The sequence below is a fragment of the Labrus mixtus genome, chromosome 12, assembly GCF_963584025.1.
Source record: "Labrus mixtus chromosome 12, fLabMix1.1, whole genome shotgun sequence".
Classification (NCBI taxonomy): Eukaryota; Metazoa; Chordata; class Actinopteri; order Labriformes; family Labridae; genus Labrus; species Labrus mixtus.
In genome coordinates this window covers 16,577,610-16,598,970 of record NC_083623.1, presented here as the reverse complement: position 1 = coordinate 16,598,970, position 21,361 = coordinate 16,577,610, and the positions used below count along the sequence as shown (strand labels likewise).

The following is a 21,361-nucleotide window of genomic DNA, read 5'->3' as shown; positions in this document are numbered from 1 at the left end:
ACATCATCTTTAGTCCGGGATCATATACCATGAATACTTTTGTTGAATATAGATCATTTGTGTGCAGATAAACAAGAATGACTCCTTTGCTAAGCATCAAGTATCATGTATAATATTTGCAGTATTGTTTGCCTATGGTGGCTTACTTTTCCTCTTCTAATGCTCGGTGCATAATAATGAAGTTATTGAAGGACCATGTAGTGAAAGTGGGCCATCAGCAGCCTGGAGATCCGAGCGGGTAGACATGTGTCGAAGTTGTCTGGTTTGAAAACACACAGTGGGAAATATGGATGAAAAACACTTCAATCTTGTAGCTGAAAACATTAAGGATCTTTCCAGAACCATGTCTCTCTGTGTGACTATGCATGAAAGTGGAAAGGAGAATCTGACCTCTGTCATTCTCCCGAAGGAGGAATTTGAATGTGGTAATTGATGTGATTAGTAATTCTGTCCTTTCTCGCTGTTAGCTTATAAAAACATACTTTATAACATCAAATTATTTAACCACAAATACTGAAACAGTAAAAGTATCAGGATTTGGTGAGGTATGAGAAACTAATCGACCATCGAATAAATCATTTTCAAAAAAACTTAGCAGACATGGACTTCACTTTTGGCATTATTTTTAATGATTTTATTATGCAAGTACAATTTTCACATGAACAATTCAAAAGTTTGACTTTATGCAAAATGAATCTGGGCATTTTATCTGTAAATGTAGTTAAAACTTACACCTTAAGTTTACTTTTCATTACAATTGTGGGAGGAACACATAAGATCTTCCCCTCACATCAGTTAGTGTATGGTCAGGGTAGGAAAGTAATCTTGCCCCAGGAAAAGTGTATTTAAATATTAAATCAATATAGAAAATGTTCTGCTAAGAGCAGAAACAGTCTCAAAAAAAAGTTTCTCACAAACACATTCTTTAAGTCTTTCATATTTAAACCGCCAACTGCCACGTAACATTTGACATTAGGGATGTAGGAATCATTCTTCATCTTTAAAGCTTAAAAAAAAAATCCTCTACGGTGCTCTCAGGGGCACTCAGGAGGGTAGCTCTAAAACTCGCCTTTGGGAGTGATCCACTTCATCACCTCATCTGAAGCAAATGTGGAGGTGACATATTCGTGAAAAGTTCATCAGAGTGAGAGCTACACGAGTCCAAGACATCTCAAAGGCACATGGAGCAAGAGCAGCAGGAAGGTGACAGCATGTGACCGAGCATCAGACTGCTGGTGAGACTGGCCTGAGTTCGCTGCAATGGGTCTGGTGAAGATATACGGATGTTCCTACAGATGATGACACACAGAGAGTATGTGCTGTTATTCTACAATTCTACAATTCTACAATTCACTTAGCAGATGCTTTTATCCAAAGCGACGTACATCAGAGAGTAAGTACAACACAAGCAAGGATCTAGAAAAAAGGGAACAATGTCAGTAAGAACAAACGATCAGCTTTGAGTCCGATTGGACACACAGGTGCTGACAGGCATTGCAGAGAGGCAAAGCACAACATTGACGGCAGTTCTTGAGAGCTCTAATCAGTATAGAAACCATCTTATAAGTCATCGTTATCAAACAAAAACAATCGTCACAACCATCATCATCATCAATAATATTGAGACCATCATCATTAAGTTAGTAGGTATTCATGAAAGAGCTGGGTCTTTAGCTTTTTCTTAAAGGTGCAGAGGGACTCTGCAGATCGAATGGCGTTCGGAAGTTCATTCCACCACCGGGGGGCGACAGAGGAGAAGAGTCTAGTCAGAGACTTAGGACCCTGTTGTGAAGGTTGTATCAGACGCCTTTCATTGGCAGAGCGTAGTTATGTGAATTATAAAGCATGTAAAGGATCATTCTTATGTGGATTTTAATATTTTATATATTTTGCTTTATTCATTTAAAAACTAAATACAAATATACTTGCAGACTTTAAATTAGGTCAAAATCTATATTTCATGTTCTTCTTCATATTTCATTATTTTTATTTTTTTCCTACCCAAATTATTATTTTATAGTTAAGCAGTTGCAGGGGATTTGAATGGGAACAGTTCTGAAAAGTATTTGTCAGTGTATTTTAGATATTCTGAAAACTGATTTGGAACCCCCTCAAACTACAGATTTATTTATAGCTGGAAATATGAACTCAGAAAGTAAAAGAAGCATGATACTAGCACACAATTAAAATGTTGTACTATCTTAAGAAAGATTTAAATCTCTATGAGACACATTTCTTTTACCAAAAAGTGTAAGAATCAATGTGTTCCCTTGGGGTAAAAATGGGTTGAATAAATCAACACTGTTCTTTCCTTAAAGCCTTTTTTCCTCATTGTCACACTTTTTCTTTAGAAAGGTTGTTCTATTTCATTCTTCTTGACCGCCAGGGTTCTCCGTCAGTGTTAAGAACTGCCTCTGGCGGTCATCCAGAATTCATAGAACCGTAGTTACATACGTAACTCTCGTTTTATTGTTGGGTGAAGATATTTGATCAGAGATACATAAAACCTTTAAGGCTAAAACAAACACACTATATGTGCTGCTCTGGTGTAGTAAAAGCATGAACCTACCATAGGAGGACAGATGAGACTGATGGGGTCGGAGAAACTGCTCACAATCATTTTTCCTCCCTCAGGCTGAAACTGAGAGAACAAAACAGACTATTATCAGTCTTTAGTGTAACACGTTAAAACATGCAGGTCATGAGTTTTAGAAATAGTGCTTCTATTTGAGAATAAAAGATATTCAAAGTGTAGTTTGATTTATTTTCCTAAGCATTTGATTTCTGGATTTTTTTTTAACTTTTAGAGTAATCCATATTTTCCCACTATGGGAAGAATAGACATGACATTTCCTCTATTTTACTAGTAAGATTTCATGATAAGATGACAAAAAAAATGTACATAGAGGTGTTACTTTAATGTAGGAGATGATGGATGGAAAAAATAGAAGTCAGGTATGTGTGATAATAATTGTGTGTATGCGCATAATTGAATGTATCAGTTTCAATTGAATAAATCACTTTAAAATGATATAACGTCACTCAAGTTATCAATACATTAAAAGGTGTTGTAATAAAAACAAATTAATAAAATAACTATGATTATATGAAAATAATAAAACTATTTTCTTATAATTAAAGTGTGAGTATAGGATTATTGTACAACAACAATATACAATTAAAAACATATAATATTAAAATTATCATTATATACCAGGCAGTACTGTTATAATAATGATAATAAGGTAATGTGTTTATGACTTAATACACATTAAACAATATTGTTTAAAATTAGATATTCTAGCGATAACCAATCATGCATAATTTCCCATCATGCTTTGTGTTGGACTCAATGACTTTGTTTGTGAAGCTCATTGTTTATGTTTTTTAAATGCCCTTTTTTTCAGTGTATACAGGATGTTGTTTGCATGTTTCCTGTATTTCTGAGCATAAATAAGAATACCAAAGCATTTCATCAAGACAGCTCTATTTAACCTGTGTGTAGTTAAGCATATGTCTCCTGCATTGAGAGTCATTGTTAGCCTGACTATGAAAGAACCTTCCTCCTGTCTCTTTAACTGAGGAAGCTGCTAACAGATGGTAAGAAGTGGTAATAATGCCAGTACATATCAAATAGTGCATTTATACAGCAGTGAAGAGTGAGGTCAGATCAGGCCCCCAGAGAGCGAAGCGCCATGGCATTTCTATACACAATGAGTCCTCCTGAGCGTCAATGAGGTGACCTTTGACCTTTGACCTTCTGTGCACTTAAATACAAGCATTTAACTCACCATGTTGTTCCACAGCCCTTTGGCCAGCTCCTCGTGTCCCTTTATGGTGAAGTGGAAGCAGTCGTGAGTGAAGAAGGTCATATCTATCTTCCCACTCTGCTCAGGGAGAGAAAACATACACAAGTGCAACGTTACTAAAGGTTGTTGGTGAAATGTGACTTCTCTCTCATTTTCAGCCTTGTGTTAACAAAGCCAAAGGCTGCATCTGTCACCGCTAGGATCTAAATGATTCAATTGTTACTTTGTGTCATTTCACACTGACTCATCTCCTGCCATGTTGTTAATGTTGTAGCCTTTGGAGTGACAATAGATTACCGGGAGGCGGGGAGGGTCAGCATGTTTCAGAAAGGGCTGAAGAATGACTGCAAAGTCATCCCTGAAGAAGCGATCGCTGTTCAGCAGCTTTTCAAGTCTTTTCTGTGGACATATGTAAAATAAAATCAATATAAGTGCCATTTTTATTGATTTATATTGTCAAGAAAAATATTTCTTAACATTTAACCAATGTAATGTTGTGGGTCTGTGAACCAGTTACTTTTATTTTCATTAAGAAAGAGAGTTCCTGGGGATGATAATTAAGATTTATAATGTTGCTTACCTCATTGATAGCATGCATGTTCTGTAAATTGGGTTGTTTAAACCATACCTGGAACTCCAAATTGACTTCTACCATCTCCTGCAGTTCAGGAGACCTGGGAACTGGCTCAATCAGACATGAACAGAAAGACCTGAATAAAAGTAACAAAAGAAAAAGAGCAGGTGGGGGATTACACTTTTTATGTTTCATGAAAACAATTTCAAACAATCAAGGTGTGAACTTGTTCTGGCAGGAAAAATATAAAAGAAGGATAATAATTATGTACTACAATCATGCACAGCTCTGTTTCTTCAATATTTCATTATTGTTATTCTTTTATTGTATTTAAATTTGTGTTTTATTTTTACTTTAGTAATGTATACATATGTTTTCCAGGCCAATAAAGTCATTTTAAATTGAATTGAAATTAAATTTGTTTCTGAACATTGGCATTATTTCTGGGATCCCTCAGGGTTCCGTTTTGGGTCCTCTTCATTCTCTCAACATCAAGTCTTGTGGTCATGTTTTCATTTAAATTAATTTTCTTACAACATTAAGATGATGATACTGAAATGTGTCTTTCCTCTTGTTAAGATAAGATAAGATAAGATAATCCTTTATTTATCCCACAATGGGGAAATTTACATTTGTTGCTACCAATATCTCCTAAGATCTAAATCTTACCTACAGTACAATGCTGCAAGCAGCTCAGGCCCATCCTTCATCCTGGACATGGTCAAACCTTACACTTGAGCCCTTCGTCTATGCTATGCATCTATCTCTCGCACTACAAGTGATTACCCAGCTAGCTCAATAAAATGCAGACTGATTGCTGTGCTGGCTTACACACAACAGAACATGCTCCCGTTCGTCATTAAAAATGGGGACTATAACATTTCTTTAATGTTGATGTAAAGTTACTTAAATTTGGCTCACCTTTGGAGCAGACATCCAGGGGTGGGTTTCTGCACCTCTCTAAGAGTGTGCATGGGCAGGATCTGAACCACATTAACGATCATACGAGGAACCTGTAGAACATGAAGGAGACACTAAGGCTATAGCAAATTCCATCAACAGACAGAAAGCTCACTCCCACAATCGTGTCCTCAATTCCTTTACTCTACCTCATTCATGAGCATTTCCAAGGCCACGGTCATATAGTGAATGAAGTTATCCACTGAGAATAGAGCCTAGAGATAAAAGCAGACTGCACATATTAATAAATACTTTTCATTCTGTGTAAAGCTGTTTTTATTGAACTGATGCTATTTAAACTAAAAGAGTGACCTTATCTTTGCAGTAGTCACAGATGTCATTCATGCCCATGAGAATAGTCAAGAGCTTCCAGTCCTCCTCAAAGTTTATACCCTTAATGATGGGACACCAGAGAATGTCAGAATGTGAATCTGTCAAAACTGACTCAAGGACAGCATTTGCTGTTGTGTGGTTTAAAAACAGCTCTATAAACTCTTTTATGACATCACTGTACCTCATAACCTCTCAGAGTGTCAATCAAATGTCTTGTCTGGTCAGGGAGGTTGCTAGAAAGAGAGAATAAGAACTTCTTTCTAAGCATCACACATAACTAACATAGACGAAGCATGCGTTTAAAGAAAGCATAAATATTGCTAAAACGTTTTCAAAATTATTTATGTTTAATTAAACCAAAAACAGGTAATGTCCCATGGATGAGTACTTACAAGGTGTTGTGTCCAGTCACAGCCAGATTGAAGCCAGTTTCACTGATATGAGCCTGCATCCCGTGGACCGTCTTTCCAGGAGCAGCACCGAGCAGTTTGGGATTGAACAGCTTGATGATGTCTAGAATAAAAAGCACAATTGGGAAAGAAATGTGTAAGAATGATGGATTGTGTTATTTCTGAATTTAAATGCTGTTAATAAGAACCATTGGGGGAAATTATATTTGTGATAGGATGGCTGAGTTATCTTCAGTGATTAAAACATCTTACTTGCCAAAGTAATGACTTCTTGAAATGAGCCGTAGCCTCCAATGCTGAAAAATTAAGAAATTGAAACAAGAGAGTCTAAGTGCCAAAACTAATAAAACAAACACATAGAAATGTCTTAAACAGGTTGATGAGGAGAGGACATTCTTGTCTTTCATAAAAACAAATTTGACTGTTATTATGGATGAAAAAAAAGTGTGCCTTATTGTTGAAAATGGTGTAGGCTTATAAAATCATAAGCTGTATACACATGCTAGACTTTTGCAGCAGGGTTATTATATGTGCAAAAGACCAAGGACTGGTTTATAACATGATTTCTGTCACCTCCATGACACATGACGAAACTCAATAGGAATCCCGAGCACAGTGGTGGCATTGGCTCCTATAGCTGTCTGAAAAAAGGAAAGACACAACATCCAAAGAAGATTTGATCTGGACCTCTTGAAAATAAGAAAAACTCAATATTGTATGTTTAAATTAAAGAGGTCATTTTATCATGTAAGTTACAGTCATTTCAGCCTTTTGAAATGTTATTAATTTTAATAAACTGGCATATAGGAGGTCAGACTTTTGCTTTCCACACAGAGAAAAAAGGGTGAATAAAAAACAAAAAATAAATCCTACTGTCAGTGAATCCCCTAAGGCTGCGATGACTTTGATATCTGCCGCCTTCACATATTCAACTACAGCAAAGGGTGAAAGAAAGATGATGATGATGATGATATAAAAGAGATTATGTTTAGACTCTATCTACCCTATCACCAGATGGATTATGGGTGTGTGTTGATGTGGTCTTGACAGACCTGAGGAGGGGACAGAGGGAGATGGACTCATATCCGGGCACTGAAACTCAGGATGTTTGAAGCTCACTGGTCGAGTTTTCTCTGGAAACTCCTGAGAAAGAAACAAGAGAGAGAGAGAGCTGCCAGGAAATTTTTCAAACAAAAACAATGTTGATATAGGTTGAATATGTAGGACAGTCTTCTGTTACAGAGCTAGTTTGTTAGAGACACAGCTTTGATAAGGAGACTCTCCCTTTCCTTCTCTTTATTTTTCTTTAATATCTCGTTTTTCTGTATGTCTTGAATTAGATACAGAGTAAACATTTTCAAGCTGCCTGTTGGCACATGTTGTGGTTTGTCCTCCACTTATGGTGATTTGCTTCTCAAAATAAGCTATCCCCTCAATAAAAATACAAAACTGGGAAATTCTTCAAACAAGGCATTTTGGCTGTAGTTAGTCTTAGGTGTACCTTCCTCTTTCTAGCACAAAATAAAAACCATGTTTGACGTTTACATGATCATGATCTGTCTTGAGAACTGTTTTTAAGTATTTGTTTAAAACAGTTTGTTGACCAGTGGTGACAGTGTAGGCAGTACCTTGTTGAGGGCCTCCTGGCTGTAGTGTCGTATCCCTTCCTCATACTCCCACCACCAGTCGTTGCCTTAAAGAGAAGGATTATTTCCAAAGTAAATGTCCCAACTGGCCGCTTATTCAAAAGAGCATCAATTAAACTGGTAGTTTTCTTTGACAATGTCATTTCAAGCAAATCGTAGGCTCTGCAGTCGCTTTTGAAAGCTCTATTTAGTCTATACTTTGATCCTATTTGTAAAATTCCCTCCATGACAATAGAAATATGTTCCCAGTATTTAACCTTATAGGCCTCAAAAACAACCTGCGTAAAAAAGGCCCAGTTTCAGAGGCTGTTGTAACAACAAATACAGGCACACAGGCTCACATGTGCTCTGCCCTCCTGCTTGTTCTAGCACTTACCTTTGACATAGGGGGACGTGAGCATACAAGTTGCCACAGCGATCCAAAGCCACTCCATAGTAGTGCGTACGGATCATTCAATGGGTCCCCCCTACAGACCCGCACAATGTGATGCTCAGCTTTACAGCAATGTCGCTTTGTCTGTCACACACCCTCTAAAGCTGAATGACACCCAGTGGATCCAATGGGGAGCCAATCTGAATGTCAGCAACCCAAAGTGTGAACAATAACAAGATTTCACGTTTGGAACAATACACTGTTTGTGATTAACAAATAAAACTTGACAATATAAGAAAGCAACAAAACAGCCATTAAATATCCATATATCATTTATTAATTTCTTTATAAACTTGTATCTGCGATGGTAAAAATGCAGTCAGCTCGACAATCTTCACCAGTGTTTCATTTTAGACAAATTATGTTGAGCAGGAAACATTTTCTTTTTCTCCTCCTACAGATAACAGTTTTTCAGTTTGTTCTGACTTCATGCAGATGTATCAGCAGATGACTTCTCAATTAATAGAACGAGCACATATTGTGGAACTGAACAAATGGTCTCCATGTGGCAGAATCAGATATTTCTCATCATCATTGTTTTCATAAATACTGTCTGGCCTAAAACAAGACCTACTTTTTCTGATTTAAGTCTATCTAAACTGAAAAGTGTAGGCAGAGCTCAACAGCTCCAACTTGGACTTTTGGTGAGGGGGTGGAAGTGGAAGAACAGCTGAAGTTGCGTAATGACAACACACACACACACAAAAAAAAAAAGATTTCACTTCCTCTTATGTAGAGACAATCCAGAGTTTGAGATCCTGTTATATTTAAGGCTGCTCCAGTTCTGCCTCAGCTAACACACGGCTTAGAAAAAACACAGGATTTGTGGGATAAGACCAAATCCAAGCGCAAAAATGACCCAAAAAAGACTGTTGATGGAAAATGTTTCAAACAGGATTAGCATCAGAGATTTCATTGACAGATTGCTCTTGACTTTAGCAACCTCTCGTGTTTTCTTTAAGTGTCTGCAATGTTGGAAGTCGGACAAACATCAACCTGTGAGTTTAAAATGTATTTATCGCTCTAGTCCAGCCTCTTTTTTTATTATTAAACATTAACCACTAAACAGGTATGGTGTTCTTTTACTAGTGACACAGCATGGCCTCAGAAGCTGTTAAGTAAAGTTACTAATGTTGAATTGAAAAATCTAACTCTCTTTACAGGTATGCAAAAAGGTGAAGACCTGATATGTCAACTAAACAAACTCATTAATAAATGCAAAAATTATTGCAAAATTTGCTCACTCAAAGTGTCATCAACAAAAGGTGCCAACTATTCAAGTCTGCAAATTAGTGAGAGAACACATCAAGATTGGGATTGAAGCAGCTTGACTGGGTGTGATTTTCTCATGAGAAGAAGGGAACGTGAGCAGAAACTAACGCACATATCAGATTCCAAACATGTTGACTTTTTTGATCTGTGAAGTCCAAAAAGCCTTTCATCTGGAAGCTGTGAGACTACTGTTATTCCACGGTGAGAGGGGAAGGGGGGATTCTGGCAGTATCCTGAGTCACAGATTAGCGAGTCCATGTCTGTGTTTCCCTTTCTACACTCTGTTCTGTAACATTGTCCGTGTCCATGTCCCCCCCTGTCTGTCTTCACCACAGGACCAGCATATCTGAATTAAAGAAAGGGAATTGTCAGACTGCAGTTCAGCAGCCTACTCAGTCATATTTTAGCACGTCCCTCGGTCCAACTCCATCTCACTGTTGCTCCTCCTCCTCTGGGGCCGGGCCCTGGGCTTGTGTTTCTCCCTGACCCTGGGGCTCGGCGGGGGCTTGCGTCTGTTCCTGAGGTGGTCTCGGAGGTGGGGCCGGAGCAGGTTGGGGGGCAGGAGCAGGGGGGCGAGGGGGAACTATGATTTGGTGCTGGCGCTGCCTGTAGGCGATGACTGTGCCCAACAGCAGTGCGATGACGGTCATGAGGTAGAGGTCCCACTCTGGGCCCAGGAGCTGGTCCAGGTCCACCTGAGAAATTAGCTCCTTCAACTGACGGAGTGGAAACCAAATGAGGAGAGTCAGGGATAGGTCATTTTAATTTATGCTAATCAATTCTGATTTTCTACTTTAAAGCCAAAATGTCATGGCTCGAGCTGAGGAGAGAAGTACTCACGTTAAGATCCTTCAGGTACTGCAGAGTGTAAATTAAACCCAGCTTGCACAGGGCCAGGAAAACTGGAACCTGGGCATCAGGGCTGGCCTCAGCAGCCATGTCGTAGAAACGCTTGGCTAGATGGATGTCCTGCAGAATGAAATGAAACAATTCCATATCGTACATCAGTTTTTGAATTTTAGTCCAAAGATTACCTTAGGCAAGACTACAAATCGAAACCCATATTCTCTTCTCTAATCATTAGCTGGGTACCTTTAACCTTTCTTGTCTCATAGCTGAATGTTTAACCTGGCTCATTAGCTATTGTGGGCTCCCCCAGAGGTCACCCTCCTTTAAAAATCCAAATATCAAATATGTTTGTGGGCAGGAGGCAAATCAGGTCAAAATCAGCCTCCTGAAGTCTGAGGCCAGCCTTACTGTAGCAGTATTCATAAGTAAAACTCACCTGTTTGATGCCCAGGCCTTTCTCATGCATGTAACCCAGGTTAAACATGGCCTGGGCGCTGTGCTGCTGCTCTGACGCCAGTCTGTAGTGGATGACAGCCGTCTCGTAGTCCACATCTGTCCCATAGCCATAGAAGTGATAGTCTCCGAGTTTTATTCTAGCCACGGTGTAACCTGGGTAATCCATTTATGAATGGTTAATATAAAGAAGTAATGCATTAATAAAATCTAGCACAGGTTTAAAAATAGACTGACCTTGTGCTGCCGCTCTCGTCCAATGGAGCAGAGCCCGCGGGTACGTTTCATTATCACTGAAGATCCTTGCTCCTTCTGTTTGTTCAAGGACAGAAGAAAAAAAAAAAACATTCAATAGTTAGGTTTTCAGTTTTCCCAGAGTTGGTGGGTTATACCAGCTCTTTGAATTAACTGCATCACAGAAAAGCAAAAAATAAATACATTTTAACAAATGTGTGGTTAAAACATTTTGGCTCTTGTTCCCAAGAAAGTCAACCAACCCTGATCAAACCGAGGCAAAGGCAAATTGCTATTATGAAGGGATTTACTTTGATTTGATTAATTAAGGCAGATAAGTGTAATATAGTTTTTAATTGCTGGATCATTTATTGGAACCAGGACACTAGACGAACATACACATCCTCAACAGGATCAGAGAGTAAATTCAGACTGTTCATTGATATTTTAAGCTGATGTGGTTTTCACTTGAACATGAAAGTCTGATGTTTTTCTTACTCTGGTCTAGGACGAAGGCCACGTTGCTCTGGGCAACCTCGTAGCCCTGCTCAGCCAACAGCAGATACTGGACCAGTGCGGCATCACTGTCCCCCTCCTTAAAGCTGCTGTAGGCCGTCATGAGGCGCTCTGACCAGCGGCCGCGCTCACACACGTTCTTGAAAAGCTGCAGTGAGGACAGAGGTACACAGAGGATCATTTTCAAACTCACAATACAAAACAGCAGAGTAAAGACAGATTACTGGAGCAAAACTGGAATGAATGATGACTAGTTTAACTAGAATGAAGAGCTACATAACATGTGTGCAGATTATGGGCTTTAACGCATGAGTGATGGCTGACTGACAGCAGGAAGACTTCAACACAACACAGGGAAAGAAGAAGCAGCTCCAGGGGGCCTCACCTCCACTGCGGTGTGGCAGGAGCGCATCACTCCTGTACCAGTTGCATGCATCTGGGCTAAGTTGTAGAAAGCCAGGATGTGGCTCGCCTGTGATGCCAGGTTGAAGAATTTAAGAGCCTGCTTGTAATCTCGCTTCACACCAATGCCATCTGAGGAAAGAGAGAGAAAAAAAAAAAGAGAACCACATTAAGTGGACATTACATAATTAAGTCTAGAGAAGAAATAAAGAGAGAAGGCTAGTGAAGAGAATTATTAGAGTTGGATACATTGATACGATCTAGCAGATACAAGGAGGAACAAAAAAAAACGTTCACAGGAGGCAGACGTTGTGTTCAAAAGCAGGTGTAAAAAGAGACTCATCCCTCCACACTCACTGTAATACATCGTTCCCAGTTGGAGCTGTCCGTCTACCCAGCCCTGCTCGGCTGCCTTCTGGAAGTATTTAAGTGCCAGCTCGTAGTTCTGAAGACACAAAACACACACATTTCAAACTGCTGCTGGGATTCTGCACGAGGGACCCTCTGGTGTCTGAGGTTTTAATTTGATTTTCATTCTCCTTCCTGAGACCTAAATTTTAATTAAAATGCCGAAAACTCTAACTGCTATGTTAGCAACACAGAGCAATCTGCAAATGTAAGTAAGACTCAGAGGGATGTATCTTAAACTTATTCATGATTTAAGAAGGATTATATAATGAGTCATGGTTTCTTACCACTGGGACGCCTCTTCCATATAGGTAGGCCATGCCCAGGCCACTCTGTCCCACTGGATTACCCTGAATGAAAACATTAAGAAATAAATAGAACGGACAGCACTGCTCCTTTCATGAGGTTAAAGAAGTGTCACTTTCTTTTTAAGAATAACTGTGATTATAAACATTGACACAAAAACTGAAGGGTCATATAAACAGTTGTGCACTTTGAGATAAAGACATTAATGTACAGTTTATTTCATACCAGGTCTGAGGCCTTCTTAAAGTACTGCAGGGCTGTCTCGTTGTTCTGAGGGAGATACTCGCTTCCTTCAGAGTACATCTGAAGGACAGACGGAGAAATGTCTTAGAAATCAAAAACCTGATGCATTTTGCTCAGATAAAAAAATAGACTACACTGCCTTATGTTACAGAGCAACGCCAGATTATTAGCATTCTTTTTATACTGCTTCTCTCAATTCCTATCATAGTATAGCACACACGTTGATTAAGTATACGAACACAAGAAGAAACAGATATTAAAAAATAACCCATTTGAATATTCCAACATGCATCGGCAGAAGCAATGTCTGGGTTAAACAAAGTAGAAATTAAAAAGTTAAAATGTATTTTGCAACTGGATGCTGTCCTGTAACTAATACCACAGCTCCCTGTGGAGAAATGGAGAGAAAAGGACTTTAAACACATTTGATTTACCTTTCCAAGGAAAGCCATGGCGTGTGTATTTCCTGCATTTGCAGCCTGGTTGAAGTAGTCATACGCCCTCTGTTGGAGAAAAAAAGCATCACAAATATTTTTAATGCTGCATTTTATTAATACAAGAACACAACACTGTGATTGTAGTAAGTACTTTACTATTTTTTAAATATGTCACCTGGTGGTTCTGTTCAACTCCACGTCCTCCATGCAGGTGTAGTTGACCTAACCCCACCTATCAGGGGAAACACATAACCAGGTTAACTAACTAACTTGTGTTTGACTGTTGATGTTTTGTATTGAAGGTGAAGTGCTTTGATCATTAGTGCAGAAACTGTTGTGAAATAAAGAATAAAAATGTGAGTGGTGCACACTGTTTGATACAGATGCTACTTTACCTGCGCTTGCACGTCTCCTTTCTCAGCTAGAAACTGATAGTACTGGATCAGGTCCTCCTCCAGCATCCCGCTGGTTGATCCCGGGTTCTCCACCTCATCCAGCAGCCTGATCCTCTGCACCGCTGAGCCCCCTGTCAGGGACACGTCACTGGCCACTGAAGGATAGAGTGAAGAAAAAAAATCTTCAATGCCAAAGAGGATTTGAAACATCACACGTTATACATATTGAAAGACTCGGAAGTAAATGCTCACCCTGATTTGCCACGAGCCTGTAGTGTGTTAGTGCTGACTCACAGCTTTGGGGAACTCCCACACCTCCCCAGTATCTGTATCCCTAAAGGCCAACAGGAGGACATATTAATGTGCATGCTTTAAAATTAAACTGCAGTTAAATTGCACTGCTGACAGACAAATCAACTCACCAGAATCATGTGAGCGATCAAGTTTCCACCCAGGGCACCAAAGGTGTAGTAAACCAAGGCCTGAAAGATATGTGAGAAATTGTTTAGAAAAAAGACACAACATTTTTTTCACAACAAGTAACAGGAAGACAAAACAGAAGTCATACATAATAAGATATTACCTTCGCCTGACTTGAGTTAACACCAAGTCCTGCTGCATACAAAAAGCCAAGAGCCTGTGGAAGAGTAAACATATGTAATTATCAGCATTTCTGATAAGGTGAAATTGTTTCAACACTCCCTTATGTGACACGTGAACACTTTGGGTGCTATCTTTACCGTCTGAGCTTTAGGCGAGCCCTCCACAGCAAGCTTCTCAAACATTTCTTTGGCCTTGGTGACGTTCTGGTTCATGTAGTCTCCAAACAACATGGCGTACGCCACTTTCTCCATGGCTTTCTGGTGACCTTTGTCTGCCACTTTCTGCAGCTTTTCGTATAATCTAAAAGCAGGTGGGCAAGCAGATCGGCACACACGTTTAAAAAAAAGTTACACTTACACAACAAAACATCCACATGACACCTTAAGCAAATAAGGATGTGGTGAACAAAGTTACATGGAAACTAAGCACAGTAAAAAAAAAAAGACAGCTCAAACTGAATCTGATGAAATTAGGATGTCTGCTTTTGGCGACATGATAAATGACTGTTCATGCACCGAGGGCTTCATTGCTTTTCATAAGTTTTGATTTACTGTGCTTCTAAATGAAGAAGAAATGTTTATTTTTTTCAGCTGAGTTGAATCTTCATTTTGATTCCGTCTTCTTTATCTGGTAATCTTTTTTTTGTTTTCATTTTTGTCAGGTTTTAAGGCTCTAAACTACATTTAATGTTTGTGAGAGAATTGGGAAGTTTCTTTACAGACATATTCAAAAAAGCTAATACCTAATAAAAGATAAACACGTTCTTTTACAGAACCAGAATTATATTTTTTTTTTCCAATACACCGTTTTTTAGGGCTGGGAATCTTTGGGTGCCTCACAATACGATTCGATTTCGATTCTTGGGGTCACAATTAGCTTCAGAATCGATTTTCGATTCAAAACGATTGTGGATTCAAAGTCTATTTATTAATTAGTACATACTTCAGGATCTACTCCAGTCATCTGTGAGACTGGCAGAATTTCTTGTTCTGCTCTATTTGGCATTCTACTATATATATACACATCTATACATACCAGTGTTTCCCCTAGGTTTAAAGCTTTGGGGGGGTGGCAGACAAAAAAAAAAATTGTTGATTGTTCACTTGATCCCTAATATAATGGTAGGGGAAACACTGCATACAGTATATATATATATATATATATATATATATATATTTTTTTTTTTTTAATCAATTTTTGGAAGTTATGAATCGATTTTAAATCTTAGAAGAATCTCAATTTTTACATCGTTTTTTCCCCCCACCTCTACCGTTTGTTATTAACAAATCAAATGTATTTGTGTAACAACAAAGAAGATTGAAAGCAATGATATAAATCCGATATGAGAAACTCACTCTCTCTTCTGCGTCTTCCTGGTCGTGGCATTCAGCACCCGCAGGATAGACAGATACTGCTCCTCTGTCTCCTCCGCCTGCAATCTCAGCTGCGCTTGCTCCTCCGCTGAAAAAGAGGTGATGGTTGATTAAATGTTGAAGCAGCGAGTGAGTGTAGATAAGTGTGGAAATGAAACCATGATGCGACCTCAGGGTAATTTTCATCTTTAGTTTGTGGAGCTTCTGAAGGCTTTTACTTTGATACTCAAATAATGATAATAATTATGATAATGATGATTTATGTTGGTCTTTTTCCAAAGCAATCATATAGGTAAATGTTTTTAGACAGTTTAGTAAAACTTCAATTTAATGAAAACTAATGACTGCATTTCAATATTTGACACTTAAATGGAGTCAGCAGCTTTTTCTTAAAAAATAAAATATCGACTTATTCAAAAGTAATGCAGTTCAATCATCCCTTAAAGGGGCGCTGTACATGTGTACAGGAGACTGTGTCTGCAGAGACCCTGTCCTCTGCCTGGATTTTGATGTTCTGTGTTGTGTTGGTTGTCAAGGGACGTTTCTGGGCAGAGAGCTGGTCTGTTTCCCCCAGCCAATGACAGCATGCAGGTGAGATACAATTCAGCAATTAGACATGATTCAAACTGACCAATTTGACAGACGTGGATGAAGAGGCAAAGAAGAGCAAATAGAATCATAGTGAGGCTAAACGCCAAGTGGAAAAAGCTCGTTAGAAAACGAGGGTGAACCTTGGGTTAGCTTTCACCTGCAGATGCCAAGTTGGTCTGCTTCCTGTTGGACAGGCAGGTGCCAAACACAGACGGTTAGCTTTGTGCTAACATGTGTTAGCTTGCAGTGTAGGTGCAAGCAGTAAATGTACACACCAACGTCCTGCAGTGAGTATGTGATTCTGGGAGTAGTAAGCCCAGGAGGAGGGGCTCAGATTGAATGCAGTGTTTACAATCTGCAACAAACAAATCCTACCAAATCCATCTTTAATGTTGTTATACTGCAATCCTGCTACATTTGCTTTCAAAAAGTGTTTACTACCGGTATATACCAATCAAGGTATTAGGTTCAAGACTTACTTTCACAGAATCCCCACTTCTTATCTTGGTCATAGTCATAAGATGTGGCGCACCACAAACGTCCATCCCCCCGTCCATCAGTGGAACAGTCTGAGTACTCCTGCCCCTGGAAGAGGAAAGGGAAGATGCAGGGCTCTCCATGTGCTGTACCTCCATTTACAACAGGAACTGTATTAGAGGAAAAAGAGAGTTTTTGTTAGAGCTATTTAGTAACTCAAATCATTTGAAAGTAATCAAAAATGTCTTGTCTACTGTAGCCATTATCAGCAGCCACGTTTTACAACCTCTCTTCCTGCAGGACTCAGGACTGTGGATTAACATCTGGGTTTATTTTACCAAGAAACAAAGGAACTGATCAATGATTTAAGTCTCCCTCTCAGACAGGCTCTGGAAGACAGGATATTATGAACTTTTACAACACTTGGAATAAACAATCGAGCGGAAACAGAAAACTCTGCTATTTACGAATTGACCCCAAAGACATGAACTGTGACTGAAACCAGTCTCTGCAAAGTCGTAAAATTGACCATCTGTTGAAGGACTGCTGAAGAACTGAATTCAATACACAGCTTTCAATTCTGCATCAAATGAACATTTATGTCTTTCTTCATCTAGATATTTGTAATTGTCACATTGAATGTATTATAATCATCTTTTTAAACTCAAAATCTGATCTTCAGAATAGGAATAAGAGTTATAATAGTTTTCATAGGAATTTGACGTGGAGCGCTATTGCCATCTAGTGTTAGAATATCCATGAATACGTAACCTTCATAATTATACATTTAGACGTGTTATAAAGCATACTCTTTGATATTAGCTATAGAAGGTGTTATTTAAAGACACCAATTTCTTTTCCTACTTTATTAATATGTCTTATTAAGAATGTTGACTGTATAACATGTTTTTGTTCACCTACAGGCTGGGATTGACTGAGGATGTTCCCAGATGGTGTGATTTTCATCTCAACATGAATCTGATAGAAATGTTTGTCTAAATATATGACGTGAACGTACATCAACGTGGATCTAATAGAAATAATATCAAAATGAATGTATGGTGACGTATATATGTTTAGATTCTTATTCTTAATCTTATTGAGTAAACTCGGTTTAGTTTAAACAATTGTCCTCCAGTCAGAATGGGAGTGACCCTTCTCATGCAGGCCCCCCTCCTTCTCCCGCAGCTGATAAGAGTTCATACTCAGCTCAGATCTTTAGTAGTTTTAGTTATAGTTTTGGTTTGTTGAAGTTTAGAGCTTCAGCTCTTGCTCTCTTCTCTTCGGACTTCGGTCCGAATCACTTCTTTTAAGTTTGTGCCATAGAGACGAGTCTCAGCCAAACTTTCCTTTTCACGCACAATTTTTGGAAACATCAATTCTTTCTGGCTCAAGCAAGGTTTTTGAACTTTCTTCTCTAAAGTCTTTGCTCTTCAATTTTGAACGCCAATTCCTTAGTTTGGATTCATCAAGATGGCCATCAGGTTAATCTGAATTGGAAATCGACGTATCAAAAGACTCTTTAATACTTTTTTCCCTGTTGGATCCTCTTGGAGCTTCTGAGACGACGGCTGAACCGACATACAATCTCCATCCCAGCTGCATACTCCGACCAAGTTGTCAAGGTATCTAATCTGGCCCGTGGACCTCTCTGGGCCTGAAAAGAACCGCTTGCCAGAGACTGAAACGTGGGACCAGTCGGCGGAGTTCAATTGAACACATCTCACAGTAAGACTGCTGGTGGCAAGGGGTGTTGGAAGATTAAGTCTTGAGTCGCGTCTATTCAGAGCCCTCCTTTAAATCCAAATAGAATCCCAAAATTCCTTTATCAACTTTTTCTTTTTGACCATTTTCTGATTAAGTCATTCAAACAATACCGCGTCTTATCTCGTTACTAAATATATAATGTCACCATACATTATAATTGCATTATCCTGATCATAATAATCATATTCTTTATCTGTTTCATCTATACATTATTGTTTACCCCTTTTTATATTAAATTTTACACATAAAATTCAGGACTTTGTCTGTGTGTTTTCTTGTTTAACATTTCCAGAACTTACTTCTTTCAAGATATGAAACTGACTGATTCATTAATTAACTTATACCATTAAAGTTATTTTCTTCCTTTAACAGGAAGTGGTGCCCCCTTCTTTTAATCCGAGGTTAAATAAAGACATAACATCTTAATAATTTAATTACGCTACACTACCGTGATCTTGTTTGTTCTGTGACAGTTACAGATTTACAACTTATAATAATAAAGCATTCAGTGTTGTTTTAAAAAGAACAACTATTACATCTCTTTTCTGATTGAATCCAGATATGATACTTGTGCAAAACAGCAGCAGGTCAGCAGGAAGCAGCTAACTCTTTAAAAACAGTCCCCAAGTAAAATGATGTAACTGACGGCAAGAGGAGCCACAGGTGCAAAGCCCTGTTAATTTCTCAGGGGGTTTAACCGTTTATCCAGCCTGGCACCGCCTTGAAACCACACGCGTCTTTGCTCAGAGTCAGCTAAACTGAAAAACAGTTAACACGCAAGACTCAGCGAAGCTTAAAGTTTATTTGCTGTAGTTTTTTTTTCAGCTCTAAAAAACTGAGTTGTCCAAGACACAGTTTATACCTTAACGCATCAAGGACTCAATAGAGATACTGAAAGACAACCCATAGAAAATCTGCATGAACAAGAAATGCTTTCAAGGTCCAGACTAGACACTCTTTAAATATACCACTAAAATGTCCAAACACTAAACACACCAACGCAGATTTAAGGTCTTCAGTTCAATATCTCAAATGTGTCTTATCATCATAAAACCTAACATGAAACAGATGCCTGGTGTGTCACTTATCCTTGTTCAAATGTCTATTTGAAGCTTTACATGTTAAAAAAATCAAACAATAGGCTTTCCATATGCTGAGTGGAAGTGGTGTCCTAGTGGGTTAGGATGTGCAACTGCTCATTTCAGGATCAGGATTGCCAATGTGGCCAGAGCCAAATTTCCTGCTGTCTTGGCTCTATTCCTTTACTCCTTCCATTCCTAGCCTTAGTTGTTAAATTAAAAATATTACCTAAAGCTCGCTTTGCTCAGTGTCATAAAATATGACCATCCGTCATCTCTTTCTCACTCAGACATGCAAGGACAGAAACATGAGCCAAAAAATCAATGCATAGCCAGAAAAAAGGGCTTGAATGTGGCTATAAACCGGAGTTCAAAACGAAATACCTAGCCTTCAGGAAAATCAAATAAGAAATTAGGCATTTTAAGGATATTGAGTACCAGATTAGACTCCAAGAAGGCCCTAAAGTAAGCTAAATGACTTGCTATTTGTCCTGTGTTTTTATATTTCTGGCTGCACTTACTGTGATTAGAATAAAAGTCCTTACCCTCTTTAGGTTTCTCTAGAACTGGAGGAGGCTGCTCAGGCAGATCCTCCTTCTCCTCTCCCTCCAGTCCATCTTCAGGTGATTGTTTCTCCTCTTCTGGCTGTGAGACGTCATGACCAGAGGTCACTGAAGCGCCAGCTACAATTTCTGCTGTCAGACGAACATCCTCCTCATCAGAGTCTGGGTCATGGTAAGACTGGAGACACAATCAAGAAGTTATTACAAAGGATGGGGAGTCGTACAGCATTTTAATATCAGCTGCATGATGTAGAGCTGTTCTACAGACTATTGAAATAGTTAATTGTTACTTTAACACAGACAGGTAGGTATTAACTTGTTTCTGTCTGCTGCAATGTCAACATATATTCTAGACAAAAGCTTAAAACTTCACACAGGGTTAGAAAGTTAAATGTTTCAGATCCAAACTATAAAAGGTATTATTGATCTTCATTTCAAAAGTATAGCTCCAGCCAGCTATTCTCAGAGTTTGATAGAAATACCTTTAGCTCTGGTCCGTCATCTACGTGTTGCTCTTCATCTGTAAAGTATAAACACAAGTAAAAACAGTGTTTACTTCACACAGACATTGTCAAATATAAACAGCTGCTTGCAAAGTATCCCTTTCAATCCATGCAATTGTTACGAAAACTGACACACTTACCAGCTGTGATTCCTTTGGCAGCGACTAGTATCAGAATGATCAACAAATAAAACGATCTTGCCGTCTTTAAATACCTTTTATAGCCCATTGTTGACAAGCTAACTATGTGCTAGCTGTGACTGCTGCTGTGTCTATGACTAAACATCCAGTTACAGTCGAGTCACACTATTACACGTAGCATAAATAAACTCACACACACACTAAGAAACACGAAACGGCACTCTCACTGGGAAACAACCTGGTTAATTTAGTCACTGTAGCTGTCCAACGAGCTAACACATTTCAGTTCAAAGCTACGCTAGCTAAGTAGTAACAGGCTGAATTGACGTTTCGCTGCTAGCTGACAGGCTACTACAGCCACGTAAAACACCTTCCAATCAGCGCAGTATTTTAAAGAGACACAGCTCCTCGGTCTAAAAATGGTTGTCTTGCACCTCCTGAAACTATAACACACCGGGGAAATGAAAAATATTTTTGCCTGAAATTGTTATCAACCAGCTAATACCAGCTATCCATGTTAAGCCTCTACAACTGATCGACACTTCCTATTCTCGCATTTCCACCAATCACAACGCGTCTGGTTTG

The 21,361-nt window shown here is 38.9% G+C and overlaps 2 protein-coding genes across 2 annotated transcripts; both read right to left on the bottom strand.

The window, feature by feature from the left end:
* Nucleotides 1-453: 453 nt before the first annotated feature.
* On the bottom strand, nt 454-8,210 carry LOC132985136 (phospholipase B1, membrane-associated-like). Its single transcript, XM_061052352.1, has 16 exons — nt 8,109-8,210; nt 7,715-7,779; nt 7,139-7,229; nt 6,960-7,018; nt 6,660-6,727; nt 6,339-6,382; nt 6,069-6,189; nt 5,858-5,909; nt 5,656-5,736; nt 5,493-5,558; nt 5,305-5,396; nt 4,438-4,519; nt 4,107-4,208; nt 3,792-3,887; nt 2,570-2,641; nt 454-1,289 (listed from the first exon to the last, which is right to left on the bottom strand). The coding sequence occupies exons 1-16, from the start codon at nt 8,164-8,166 to the stop codon at nt 1,152-1,154; spliced, it is 1,287 nt and encodes a 428-aa protein (XP_060908335.1). The 5' UTR covers nt 8,167-8,210; the 3' UTR covers nt 454-1,151.
* A 209-nt stretch (nt 8,211-8,419) lies between these two features.
* On the bottom strand, nt 8,420-21,337 carry sel1l (SEL1L adaptor subunit of SYVN1 ubiquitin ligase). Its single transcript, XM_061052351.1, has 21 exons — nt 20,777-21,337; nt 20,616-20,653; nt 20,116-20,311; nt 16,727-16,894; nt 15,639-15,744; nt 14,421-14,583; nt 14,264-14,317; nt 14,103-14,162; nt 13,933-14,014; nt 13,681-13,835; nt 13,461-13,517; nt 13,283-13,351; nt 12,831-12,908; nt 12,587-12,649; nt 12,249-12,336; nt 11,875-12,023; nt 11,472-11,637; nt 10,977-11,051; nt 10,723-10,895; nt 10,278-10,406; nt 8,420-10,153 (listed from the first exon to the last, which is right to left on the bottom strand). The coding sequence occupies exons 1-21, from the start codon at nt 20,862-20,864 to the stop codon at nt 9,869-9,871; spliced, it is 2,442 nt and encodes an 813-aa protein (XP_060908334.1). The 5' UTR covers nt 20,865-21,337; the 3' UTR covers nt 8,420-9,868.
* Between the last annotated feature and the right edge of the window lie 24 nt (nt 21,338-21,361).